The 12,596-nt window shown below is 36.1% G+C and overlaps 1 protein-coding gene across 1 annotated transcript in view; it reads right to left on the minus strand.

The window, feature by feature from the left end:
- The window catches only part of SEPTIN10 (septin 10), a 53,766-nt gene that overhangs the window by 23,717 nt on the left and 17,453 nt on the right, over positions 1-12,596 (minus strand). The window contains 2 exon segments of the mRNA XM_079111220.1: positions 139-256; positions 4,348-4,416. Coding sequence (XP_078967346.1) covers positions 139-256; positions 4,348-4,416 — 187 coding nt within the window.

A 12,596-nucleotide genomic window follows, 5' to 3' on the forward strand; every position in this document is an offset into this window, starting at 1 on the left:
AAAACTGACATAAATGAGTGAGAAAATCTCTGGGATCATGATCTCAAATTGATAACAAGAACATCATACTGCTTATACCAAGAATGAAATGAGTACAAGGAACATGAAGGAAAAACTCAGAGAAATAGTGGCACTCACCAACACAGAGAATATTAAAACAGAAGCCTTGCTGAATGGATCTGTTGACCAGCTGATCAGGCAAACTCTCAAAACCAACATGGCCACACATAGACAAGGATCGGATATTTTCTCTTTTCTGAGGAAAACAAAAACAACAGTCATAGTTAAAATGACCCTGACTGAAATAGGAAATAGGCACACTTGAAAGGATAAATTTATCAAAGGGACTAAAGATTTTACAATCATTACTATTCACCTAAGACACAAATGATCAAGTAAATTATGAGAAAAGAAATCAGTATCCAGACCCTCAAAACACAAATTTCTTATTCCCTTCAATACAAGAGTCTAGCACAAACTTTAACATTAAAACATTTTATTTCTAAAAACATGAAAATATTCAAGTAAACTATGGCATACTGACTCACAAAATGGAGAATTTAAAGTCATTAAATGTCTATGATAAATTTTTAATGTCATGGAAAATCCTACATTAAAATGTCAAGTGAAAAAAAGTACAACACAGTTTCAGCTCCAGTAGTGACAATGTAACTTATGTCAAACTTACCTCTCTGCTGGTGACAATTATAAGCAACTCTTTTCAAATCACAAGGACACAGACACTGGAAAGAATGAAACTGGAGAGGGAACGAAAACTGCATATGAGGTATACATTCACATGGCAAACCCCTGAGGGCACTCCCAGTCATTTTGGAACAAAGAAGATGGAGCTCAGGAAAGACCAAAATAGTCTTACATGGTTGAGAAATCATTTGAAAATTGGGGCAGGAGCACTCGCTAGAAATTGAGGGGAAAAAATTTCAGAATTAAAGGAGCCCCAAATCTGCAAATACATGGTTGACTGTCAAACAGCACATGGACAGAGGGAATACAGAGACCCCTGCAGGCAGCATTGGGAGTACTATCCAAAAAGATAGAGGAGGAGCTTACATTTTAAGTCCCTAAGTTAAAAGGGCCTGAGAAATACCTCAAGTTTTCTACTGAAATCTTAGATGGGCCACATTTTAGGATTAAGGGTCATTTCCTAAGAATTAGAAATGTTCCCTTAGTACTAAAGGCATGACTAAAATAGACTGGCCCTAACCAAGCCTATAACCAATGTTCAAAGTGATTAGTGTGATGAGACACCAATTAAACAGCCTATTAGAACAAAGTTCAACACTATTTGGAAGAAGAAAACAGAATCTAGCACCTCCACAATACTTATTATATAATAAAAAAGAAAAAAAAAATTGCAATAGGAAGCAGAAAATGTGATCCATAGGCAAGAAGAAAAAAAAAATTCAACAGAAAGAGATCCAATCCATATGAAACAATGTTAAATCAGTAGATAAGAACTTTAACTACAACAATTGTGTTAAAAATGTATAGGAAAGAGATGGACCTAATGGGTGACATGGCAGAGAATTAGACATGAAGCTCTTGGTAACAACAAAAAGCAAAATGGGATTCCCTGAATGGAAAAATGAAAAATCTGAAATTAAAATGTTATTAAAATTTTTCAATATTGAAAAATTCATCAAACAGAACAAAGAAAGAAAGCTTTGTTCAACAGTAATTTTCCAATCTAAATATCTTTATTTATTCAAGCTAAAAATCTCTCTTGTAGAGAAAAAACTCTAATTGGAGCCTCAAAAACCTATAGATGATATCAAATGGTCTAACTACTTATACCTGGAACAGATGGAAAAATTAGAGTAAAGAAGGAGGGGAAGAAGGAATATCTGAGTAATAGGGACGGAAATTTTTCTAATTTTCTAAATATGAACTCAGAGATCCAAGAATTTCAGCAAACTACAACCAAGAAATTCACATCTAAGTACATGAGAGCAAACTGCTTACTAAAACCAAGAAAAATTTTAGGGGCAACGAGGTGTGAGGAAGACACATTACATACAAGTAAGCAAACATAAAATGACTGGAGATTTCTCATAAGAAATAATGCAAACCAGAAGACAAAAGAATGGCATCTACAAAATGCCCAAGGGAGTAAAAAATGACAATCAAAAATTCTATATCCAATGAAAACATTCTTCCAAAATGAAGGCAAAATGAAGATATCTTTAGACAAAACCAGAAAATTCACCGTCAGTTAACCTATTAGAAATGTTCAGAGAAATCCTTCAAGATAAAAGAAAATGAGCTAGAGATGAAGCTCAGTGGTGTGCACAAGGCCTGGGGTTTGACCCTCAGAACTGTTTGGAAAAAAAAAAAAAAAAAAAGAGAGAGAATAGAAAATGACAATAAATGGAATCACCAGAAATGTAAATATGTGGGTTTAAGAGTTGTTCCTGTTTTAATTTCTTGAAAATATAATCATTTATTATTTAAAGCAATACCAAAAACAATGTGTTAGCTATTGCTTTAAACATACAAGATATATGTAGAAGTAAAATGAATGAAAGCACAAAAGATGGGAGGAAGCATAGACATACAGTTGCAAGATTTCTATATTATATATATGATCATATTATTTGAAGATTATATGTGATAAATTAAAGCCTAGATCAACTTCTTTAAAAAGAAAAAAGTACTAAAGAGGTATAGCTAATAAGACAAGTGGAAATAAAATGGAATCAATGTTAAAAATACTCATTAATCCAAAAAAGACATATCATTGAATGCACACAAAATAACTAAAATTTAAAAGACTGATGATGTCAGGTTTTGAAGACAAAAGAACAAATAGAATACTGAGAATGTGCTGGTGCAAATGCAAAATGGTACAGTGACTTTGGAAAAATGATGGGTAGTTTGAAAAAAATCTCACCTGGGGGTTAAAGCATACATCCAAATAAGGACAAACATTAGTAACAATTTTATTCCCAATAATCAAAAACTGGAAACAACTCAAATGTATAAATGGTGAATAGACAAATTGCAGCATATACTGATACATGTCCCAACGTGTATGAATCTTTTAAAACTAAGTATTCAAACAGTGATTTATTTACTATGATTTGTGTAAAAATAAACATTTTTAAATATGTATACATTCTTAAATCTATATGACTATGGAAGGAAATGCCTCCAAAGGTAGTGACAGACTAATCAGAGAAGATACACAAGGGAGGAGACACAGAGGTCAGGTGAGAAAGAATTGCTTTTTACTATGTGCAGTGGGCAGAATAATGAGATAGCCCCTGGCATGCCAACACCTTGTCTCAGTTATTTAATAAATCTAATCTGGGTACAGTTGAGAAATCTTGCAGATGTGATGTAGGTGCCAAATCGGGTAACTAGAAAAGGAAGACAATCATGGGTAGGCCTTACCTACAAGGCAAGACCTTATAGGGCCTGGGCATTCCTGGCTAAAAAGATCTGGGGGAAAAAAAAAAAAAAAAAAAAAAAGATCTGGCTAAAAAGATCTGAAGCACAAAGGAGATATGTCTTGTCAGAAGTTCTGCTTGAATGGCTTTTAGAATCGAAGGGCCCATGTGGCAAGGAAGAAAAAATGGTTTCTGGGAACTGATGGAAGCCCTGTCAGAAAGGAACTGGATTCTGCCAGTGACTTGAAAAAGCTGGAAGGGGAACTCTGCATAAAAACCCAGTCATCTGAAACCATATTGAAAACAAGAGACTCTAGCTATCAGAACACAGAACTAAAGGATATTATTTCATCTCACTGAATTACCATGCTTATCCTTGCAATTTCCTGTTTTTAACAGCATACCTCTTTCATCAAGTTAAATTTACCCCTCTTTTTAAATATAACTTTTAATATGCATTACCAAAACCATCCCTACTGTACAGGCACACTCAGAAGGACCTTGGAAACATCAAGTCTAATCAGGAAAGCATCTGTGGAGACCACCCAGTTGGACTTCACATTCTGTCATGTAAAGTTCTCTGCAATGTGCCCAGCTAAAGCAGTGCCAGTCTTTTTGTCCCCTCTCCCAGAACTGTGCTGGAATCTAATCATGCTAGTTTTTTTGTTGAGGCACCTGGAATTTTAATCTGCTTAAAGCCAAAACCAAAAGAACTAAAAAATAAAATAGAAAACAATTTAATAGGAACCCTGTGGATAATCAACTATTATTCACTCTATCACTGATATTTCACTTGAATCAAGAGAAAAGTTAATTCACATTCATGGTGAATACAAACAAGTCTTCAACACAAGTGTCTACGAATTCTCTGAGTAGTTATTTTTAAATCATAAAAGTATTTAGAGGATAATATGTAACCTATTTCAAAGAAACTTACTCTCTCTTCAACTTCACATACTTCTGAGGGCATAGAAGCTGTTCTGAATGCCACGTGAGAATGAAAGAGCTGGAAAAGAAAAAAAAAGGCTTTTAAAATAAAACAAATATTACACTATAAATCTTTACTTAAATGATGTATTTACATTAGAAACGGGATATAATATTGCTATAATCACCAAGTTTTGACTTACAAGTGCATACTATGGACTCATGTTTAAATTTTTTGGCTTTCTTACTGATTAAGCAAATAATAAATAATATTCAACATATACAGGAATATACACACAAACAAAAAATAAACCAGTAAACTCCCATTTACAAAGAGAAGAGCAAAGAATGCTGCTTTTATTTAAAAGATTCACAGGATGAAAACGGAAAAGTAAGTTATTTCACTTAAAATATACTCTACAAGCCAAGGGAGCACTCAAAACTAGTTATGCCCACTGTAGCACGCCAGGGAAATAGAAATGTTAAGGATAATCCTCAGCAATTTAGCGAGGTCCTGAGCAACTGAGCAAGACCCTGTCTCTAAATTAAAAAAAAAAAAAAAAAAAAAAAATGGTGGGGGGCTGGGGATGTGACTCAGTGTTGAAGTACCTCTGGGTTCAATTCCTAGTACAAAAAAAAAAAAAAAATCATTCAATGTCTGGGAAAGTAGGGATTTTAAAACATGAACAGGTCCCTCAGTCACCCAATTAAAATAAAAATAACTATCATTTACAGAACTCCTATTATATGCTCATCACTGTGTTAGCTCATTAAGCACAATTTCTTTTCTTCGTGTGTGTGTGTGCGTGTGTGTGTGTGTGTGTGTGTGTGTACACACCAGGGATTAAACCCAGGACCTCACACATGCTAAGCAAGAGCTCTACCAATGAACTACATTCCCAGACCTACCGCCCACCCCTTTGGTGCCAGGGATTGAATCCAGAGGCGCATAACCACTGAGAAACATCCCCTGCCCCTTTTAATCTTGCCAAATTGCTTAGGGCCTTGTAAGTTGCTGAGGCTGGCTTTGAATTTGTGATCCTCCTGACTCAGTCTCCAGAGTCACTGATATTACAGGTGTACACCAAAATGCCCAGTTTCCCAGTCCTTTTTATTTTGAGACAAGGTCTCACTGAGTTCTCGGGCTGGCCTCAAACTTGCAATTGTCCTGCCTCAGCTTCCCAAGTAGCTTGGATTACAGGTAAAAGTCACTGTGCCTGACTTAATACAATTTCTTATTTCATCTTTACAACACCCATGAGCTATACTTACTACCATTCTCACAGCTTAGATGAAAGATTAGGAATCAGAAAGGCTGAGAAATCATACAATCCAGTAGGCTGTATACACAGGTCTGATTCAATCTGCAAAGTTGGTGCTCCTTCTAAGTGCCCCAACTAGCAAACCAAATACCAAATTGTAGGAAATGAGGGATGACAGATATTATGGTATAGATATGAGGTGTCCCCTAAAACTCACGTATGAGGCAATGCAAGAATGTTCAGAGGTGAAATGATTACATTATGAGAACTTTCACCTAATCAGTGGATTAATCCAATGATATGAACCAACTGGGTGGTAACTACAGGCAGGTAGGGTGTAGGTGGAGGAAACAGGTCGCTGAGTGCGCCTTTGGAGGTTATATTTTGCCCCTGCATTGCCATGTCCTGCGTTGTCTTCCTCCACCAACCCTTCTGCCCTAAAGTTCCGCATCACCATAGGCCCAGAGCTACTGAGCTGGCTGACCATGGATTGAATCTTTGAAATTGTGAGCCAAAATAAACTTTTCTTCCTCTAAATTGGTCTTGTCAGGTATTTTGGTCACAGCGACAAAAAGCTAACTAAAACAAGAGGTATAAATTAAACTCTGATCATTTCAAGGCACTGCTATCCTAGTGCGGCATAAGATACAAGGAAATGCAACATTTTAAAAAGTAATACTAGCTGGGCACAGTGGTGCATGCCTATAATCCCAGAGACTCAGGAGGCTGAGAAAGGAGGATCGCAAGTTTGAGGCAGTTTTGGTGAGACTCTTGTCTCAAAATAAAAAATAAAAAAGAGCTGGGGATGTAGCTCAGTGATTAAGCACCCCTGGGTTAGAACCCCAGTACCAAAATAAATAAATAAATATAGAAAGAAATACTAAGGAGTCAAAGATACAGCTCAGTGGTAGAGCACTTGCTTATTAGCATGTGCAAGGCCCTAAGTTCAATTATCAGCACTGGGGAAAAGAAATGTATCAATACATCTAATATATACATACATGTATACATATATATATATATACATATATTTAAGTATATATGAATGAATGTGGTAAAGTAAAACACATAAACAGTACCAATGAGAATAGTGCAAAATGAATTCTCTTCCCTTCCCATCCTTGATTCCCTAGTACTCAGCAATTTTGCTGGGAGGTTACCAGCCTCTTGTGCATCCTTCCAAAGAACTGTACAAATAGAAGCACATGCTTGTACAGGGCTCCTTCTTGGACAGAATGGTAACTGATACTCTGCTCTGGGGTTTTCTTACTTACTCTCTCTTGAAGACTTTCACACAACTATATAGGCCTATCTCATTCTCTTTATGTTGTAGTGAACTATTCTGTACATTAACATACAGTACACACGGATGTTCTCTCTTTGAGACAGTCCTGCCATCTCTCATTACAATGAACTGTGTTGCAACACATAGCTTTGCCCACATGTGTGGTGAAAGGGGGAATCTTACTGCTGTGCTCCTGAAACATTACCCCCAGCATATTTCTATTTCTTTCTCTTTTTCTCTCTCTCTCCACACACATACACACATACACACACACACAGATACACTATTACCCATCAATACTGGATTTTATAGAATGCTAACAGAAATTTTCCTCTACTACATTCTGGTAAAATAAGCTTGACTGACCCTGTGATTTAACACTACAGGAATGAGTGTTCTCAAATCTTTAGTAGTTAATTGAACGCATTCTTCCAATAAGAAATGATTCTTGTAGGCTGGAAGTTGCTCCTATATAAAAGTACACAACAAAAGTTTTGTCATGCAGGCTGGGGTTGTGGCTCAGTGGTAGAGGGCTTGCCTAGCATGTATGAGGCACTGGGTTCGATTTTCAGCACCACATTAAAAATATTGTGTCCACCTACAGCTAAAAATATTTTTAAAGTTTTGTCATGAAGACACAGATGAGTTGCAAAACACATTAGAAAGAAGGGAGAATTTCATATTTGGAGGAAGTGAACTATGAATATAAGAATTTAGTTGGAGAAAAGGATTCATTAGTCTTAGGCTGCAAAGTATGAATAAGGTTAGAAGGGACAGATTAAGGGAAATTGGAAGTGTTCACTTAAGAGTACATTTAATGCCACAGAAAATACCTAGTTTGGGGCTCTGTTATCTAATGATAACTGGGTTAGACAGAATATCCCATGCTCATTGTCACTTCTTGACACAACTTACCAACTACTCATACCTTAATATGTACGTCTACTGTAAGTGATGTGCTACACATCTGATTCCCTGAGGCTATACTGTGCTCACCTGTCAACCACACAACTTTAGTGACAAACTTTTAAAAACTAATAGTAAGAAAGTGGCATTCAGTTTTCAATCTGATAAGAGCATATGATTAAATTCTGTAAAATGTAGTTTAGTAGGCAATTGGGTTGGTAAGTAAAATTTGCTTAGGAAAAAAAAAGTGATAGGTTTTATACCCATTCATCAATAAACTTTAACAAAACCTACCTTAAATTTCTATTATTTATGTAGATAAGGATTCTGTCCCGAGAATTCACTGTTCTAGTCAAGGAAACGCCATAAGCCATTCGCAGAATGTTTCTCGGTAAGGGAAGGAAAGTTGTTATCAGATGGTATCGGTTTGGCTGGGAAAGAACTAAACATTTCCCCACCACAGCTGGCTGACAGGAAAAGGCCATGTCTCCCAAGGGCCCTGGAACAAAACCCGTGCCTCTGCTGTATTGTTCTAAACTGAGATTTTGAAAAAGGTAGAGAATCTGATCTTTCTCCAATAAGCCCAAATGTTCTGGCACTTCTTGCTGTGATTCATTAAATATTACAACTTTTTACAAAAGTATGTATTAGATTTTGCTAGGAGTTAAAGTTCTGATATCTAGGTTTTTAAAAATGTGTTTGAATGCAATACATATGTGTGTGTATATATATATATAATACATATTTCACATACATATGAAATATAAACAACAAAAAAAAAGCAAATTGGCCACGTAGTCAAGGGTAGGTTGTGATTTTGCTAATGTCTTACTTTTGTTTTTTGGAAAGAGATTGTCACTGCCTGTTACAAGTTGACATTTCTCTGAGATACACTTATAAGGTCAAGGGCCATGTCTATGGCCAGTGCTGTGATTTGTTCATAATAAGTAGAATGGTTAACGGCCTAACAGATTGGAATTCCACTTGCAAGATTTTTTTTTTTTAACCATATCATTTCTTAGCACTACACCAAACTCTTTGTATGTCAATTGAGAGATTCACTCAGTTATTGTTCTCTTTGTTAGTTTACCTTCAACGATGTCCTGCTAACTTACTAAAAACTATTTCTAAAGTAAAACTTGTTTTGGAAATTTGAGTAGTCAAATAGTACCAGTGGAAAATATTAAAAACAATTATTTGTATTACTTTTATATGACTTATTCACACTTCCTAGTCAGAACATTTATACACTGAGATTTTAATTAAGTTTTGGCAGACATTCAAAAATACAGTAAATAAATCAACGAAAGTAGGTATCTGATATGAACTTAGGTAAATTAAACCTAGGTGTTATTAGTCAAAGTTTAATGATGAATGAGTACAAAAACTATCTTATTTTTGTTTCCTTTTTCCATGTTTTAAAAGACATGTTTTATTGGTACATTATAATTGCACATACTAGTGGCATTCTAAACCTACCTTATTTTTGTTTAAGCAAATTGTACTTAACAACCCAACTGCTTCATGAACTACATTTCACAAAATCTAATCACATACTATCCATTTGGTTTAAAACTGAAAGCCACTTTCTTACAGTAATTTTTAAGAGCTTAATTGTTACTAAAATTCTATAATTTTATACAATACAGCCTCAGGGACTCAGGTATGTGGCACATCATTTACAATAGACACACATGTTCAGGTGTGAACAAAGCATACGTTATGTCAAGAAGTGATACTGAGTATAGAATGTTCTACTGCCTTGAGTAGTTTATCTAATGCAAGGTTAGGTCCCCTAACCAGATATTTTCTGTGGCACTCAGTGGAATCTATGTGGAGTCCAGAATGATTTCCTCACTTGGTTACTCATGTATTACACTAATCAATTCCTCTTAACCTCTTAACCTCATTCATTTCTTTGCAGCCTAAGACCAGTGAACCCCTTTCTTCTACCAAATTCATTGCTTAATTTCTCCAAATATGAAATTCTGCCTCCCTACCGGTACTCAGGAAGCAGGCCACACTGATATGACTATGCTGCTATTTAACCTTCCAGGGTCTGAGCCAGTGCTCCACAAGCAGCCCACTCTCCTCATTAGACAGCTCTCTTCCTCAGTCATTTCTTTACTGTGTCAAATTCGGCTTCTCTGCCCACTCCAGTTCCTGGTTTTTCTGGGGAAGTTTCTTTTCTTAAGATAGATCACAGGGCTGGGGAGATAGCTCAGTGGTAAACGTGCTTGCCTTGCAAGCAAAGGCCCTGGGTTCAATCCCCAGCACGCAAAAAAATAAAAAATAAAAAAAATAAAGATAGATCACAGATGTTTGAATACACTTTGCTGCCCCTTGATTCTCTGATGGGCAAGAAGCTAAAAGTTGGGGATAAGTCAGTTTCTTTGACTCACCACACTAGTAAGTATTTTCCAGAACTTTAAAAAATTATGTGTAATACATGGGAAACTATAATAACTTGGACAAAAATTTAGATGCATTTTGGTACCTTATAGTGTGAAAAGACTATTCTGAACTTCACAGAGGACCAAGCGGGCAGTATGCTAGAGAGCTGCTTCCCTACACTGAGGGGAAGTAAAGTTAAACTCTTTTCTAGGTCCCTTTCAACTCAGATTTTATGACTCTTACTTTTTAAAAGAAATCATGAAAAGAAAGTAATATGGTGACGCATGAAGAAGTTATGAAATGCATGTACAGACCGGAAGGATTAAGGAAAGATACAATAAAATTATATCTCCCTGGTGTGGAAAGACTGTGGAATAAATCTCAACAGCTTATTTAAATGAAAAGTAGATGGCTTGAATTCTGGGAGAAGGCAAGATGACAGGCATCATGGTACATTCAAAATAAAAACATAAGAAGGCGTAAGGGATGTAGCTCATGGTAAAGTGACCTTAGGTTCAATCCTTAGTACTTTTTTTTTTTTTTTTTTTTTTTGGGGGGGGGTGCTGGGGATCAAACTCAGGGCCTTGTGCTTATAAGGCAAGCACTCTACCGACTGAGCTCTCTCCCCAATCCCCTTAGTACTTTTTTTGAGATGTCATTTACTAAGCCTGGAAAGAGCAAATGGGAGAGGAGCTGGACTTAAAACAGATAAGGAATACTTTGGGGAAACGTAAATACTTAGGAAAAAGTATAAAAACTATCAATATATATTTCTCATCTACTCCACAAATAAGCACAGTATTTAATAAACAGCCTTACATTTTAAGTACATAATAAGAGACCCTAGGCAATATGGATCAAAGCTAAATAATTGGTATCCTTGTAATTTAAATTTTGGTACAGACAAAAGACATACAACTAAAATATAGACAAGATACACAGGGTACAACAAATTTGCATAATCAAAAGGCATTGCAAAGAAAACGCTTAGGCTAAGATTTGAAGGAGAAATGAGAATTTTCCTAGCAAATAAAGAGTGTAGAAGAATAAGCATATGCAAAGACGAAATTCTAACTGGTGTTAGCTTGGAAAGCTTCAATGAGCTCTTATCATTTAAGCCTAAGGAAGTTTCTATGTAAGTGCAAAGAGGACGGCAGAAGAGGTGAGGCGCAGAGGGCACAGGAGGCTGCTGGTCCCTTTTGCCTGCAAGGTGACTTCATCAGCACCTCTGTTTGTCCTATGCTAAGATCACTGGAGGCAGGGAAACAAAATGAATCGGTGCAGGTTGAGGCAATTTCGGAAGTACAGTGGTCCCCCCACCCTATGCAGGGAGGATACATCCCAAGACCCCCAGTGGATGCATGATGTTTTTGTGTTTGTGGTGGTTTTGGGAATTGAACCCAGGGCCCTTAAATGTGTTAGGCAAATGCTCTACTACTGAGCTACACTCCAGTCCCTCCCAGTGAATGAATGAAACTACAGTATGGATAATAATGCCTTTTCTGTTTTAACTAAGCACTTACCAAGAATATGCCTGTAACTTTTGTATTTTGAGGTACAACAGCAAAAACTAACACAATTTCTTTTTCCTTCCTCACAATTTCATGGAAAGATCACTTATAAATTTCTGCAATCTCAGCATATGATTTTCCCCTCCCCTGTTAATACAGAAACTTCGTTTTTTTTTCACTTAAGGACACACTTTACAAGTTCTCTTTAACATATCTGAGTTCCTAGCATTAATACTCTTGCGCTATGGGGACATAAGTAAAGAAGAGTTACTTGAACACAAGCACTGCAAAACCTCACTTAACTACAAGAGACTGATGGGGATGGCAAACTATGTTGCATGAAAGGATGAGTAAAATGAAGGATAGATTGAAATCTCAGCATGCTACTCAGACGGGCATTGCAACCTAAAACTTATCAATTTCTTTTATTTATGGAATTTTCAATTAATACTTCTTGAACCATGGGTAAATGAAACCTTGGAAAATGAAACTAAGATAAGGGGAACTACTGTACTGACGTTAAGGATCCTATGGCTACCTAAATTCTTCAAAGAGCTTCAGTCTAATCACCCAATCTTTAGTCGAGTATATAATTAAACTAGGGTAAATTTACATTATAATAAAAAACAAACATACAAGTCCTAGTGGTGATTCCCATTTTTCTTATTAAAGTTTCCAATGATTCCATAAGACTTGAGTTCTAAAAATTCAGCCAAGATCACTAAGCCAGTTAGGCCTACATTTTAGTCTGAATTTAATTATATATTACTAGTACCAGATTGAAGTTTACAAGTATTATCCCATTTTTAAATCAGAAAAAGAAAAATCTTCAAAAGGCAAGGAAAGGTTACACCTATCAAGAGTCCCTACTGAAATACTGTCAGTGGGTTTTATTATTACA

The sequence above is a fragment of the Sciurus vulgaris genome (assembly GCF_902686455.1).
Source record: "Sciurus vulgaris genome assembly, chromosome: 14".
NCBI lineage: Eukaryota > Metazoa > Chordata > Mammalia > Rodentia > Sciuridae > Sciurus > Sciurus vulgaris.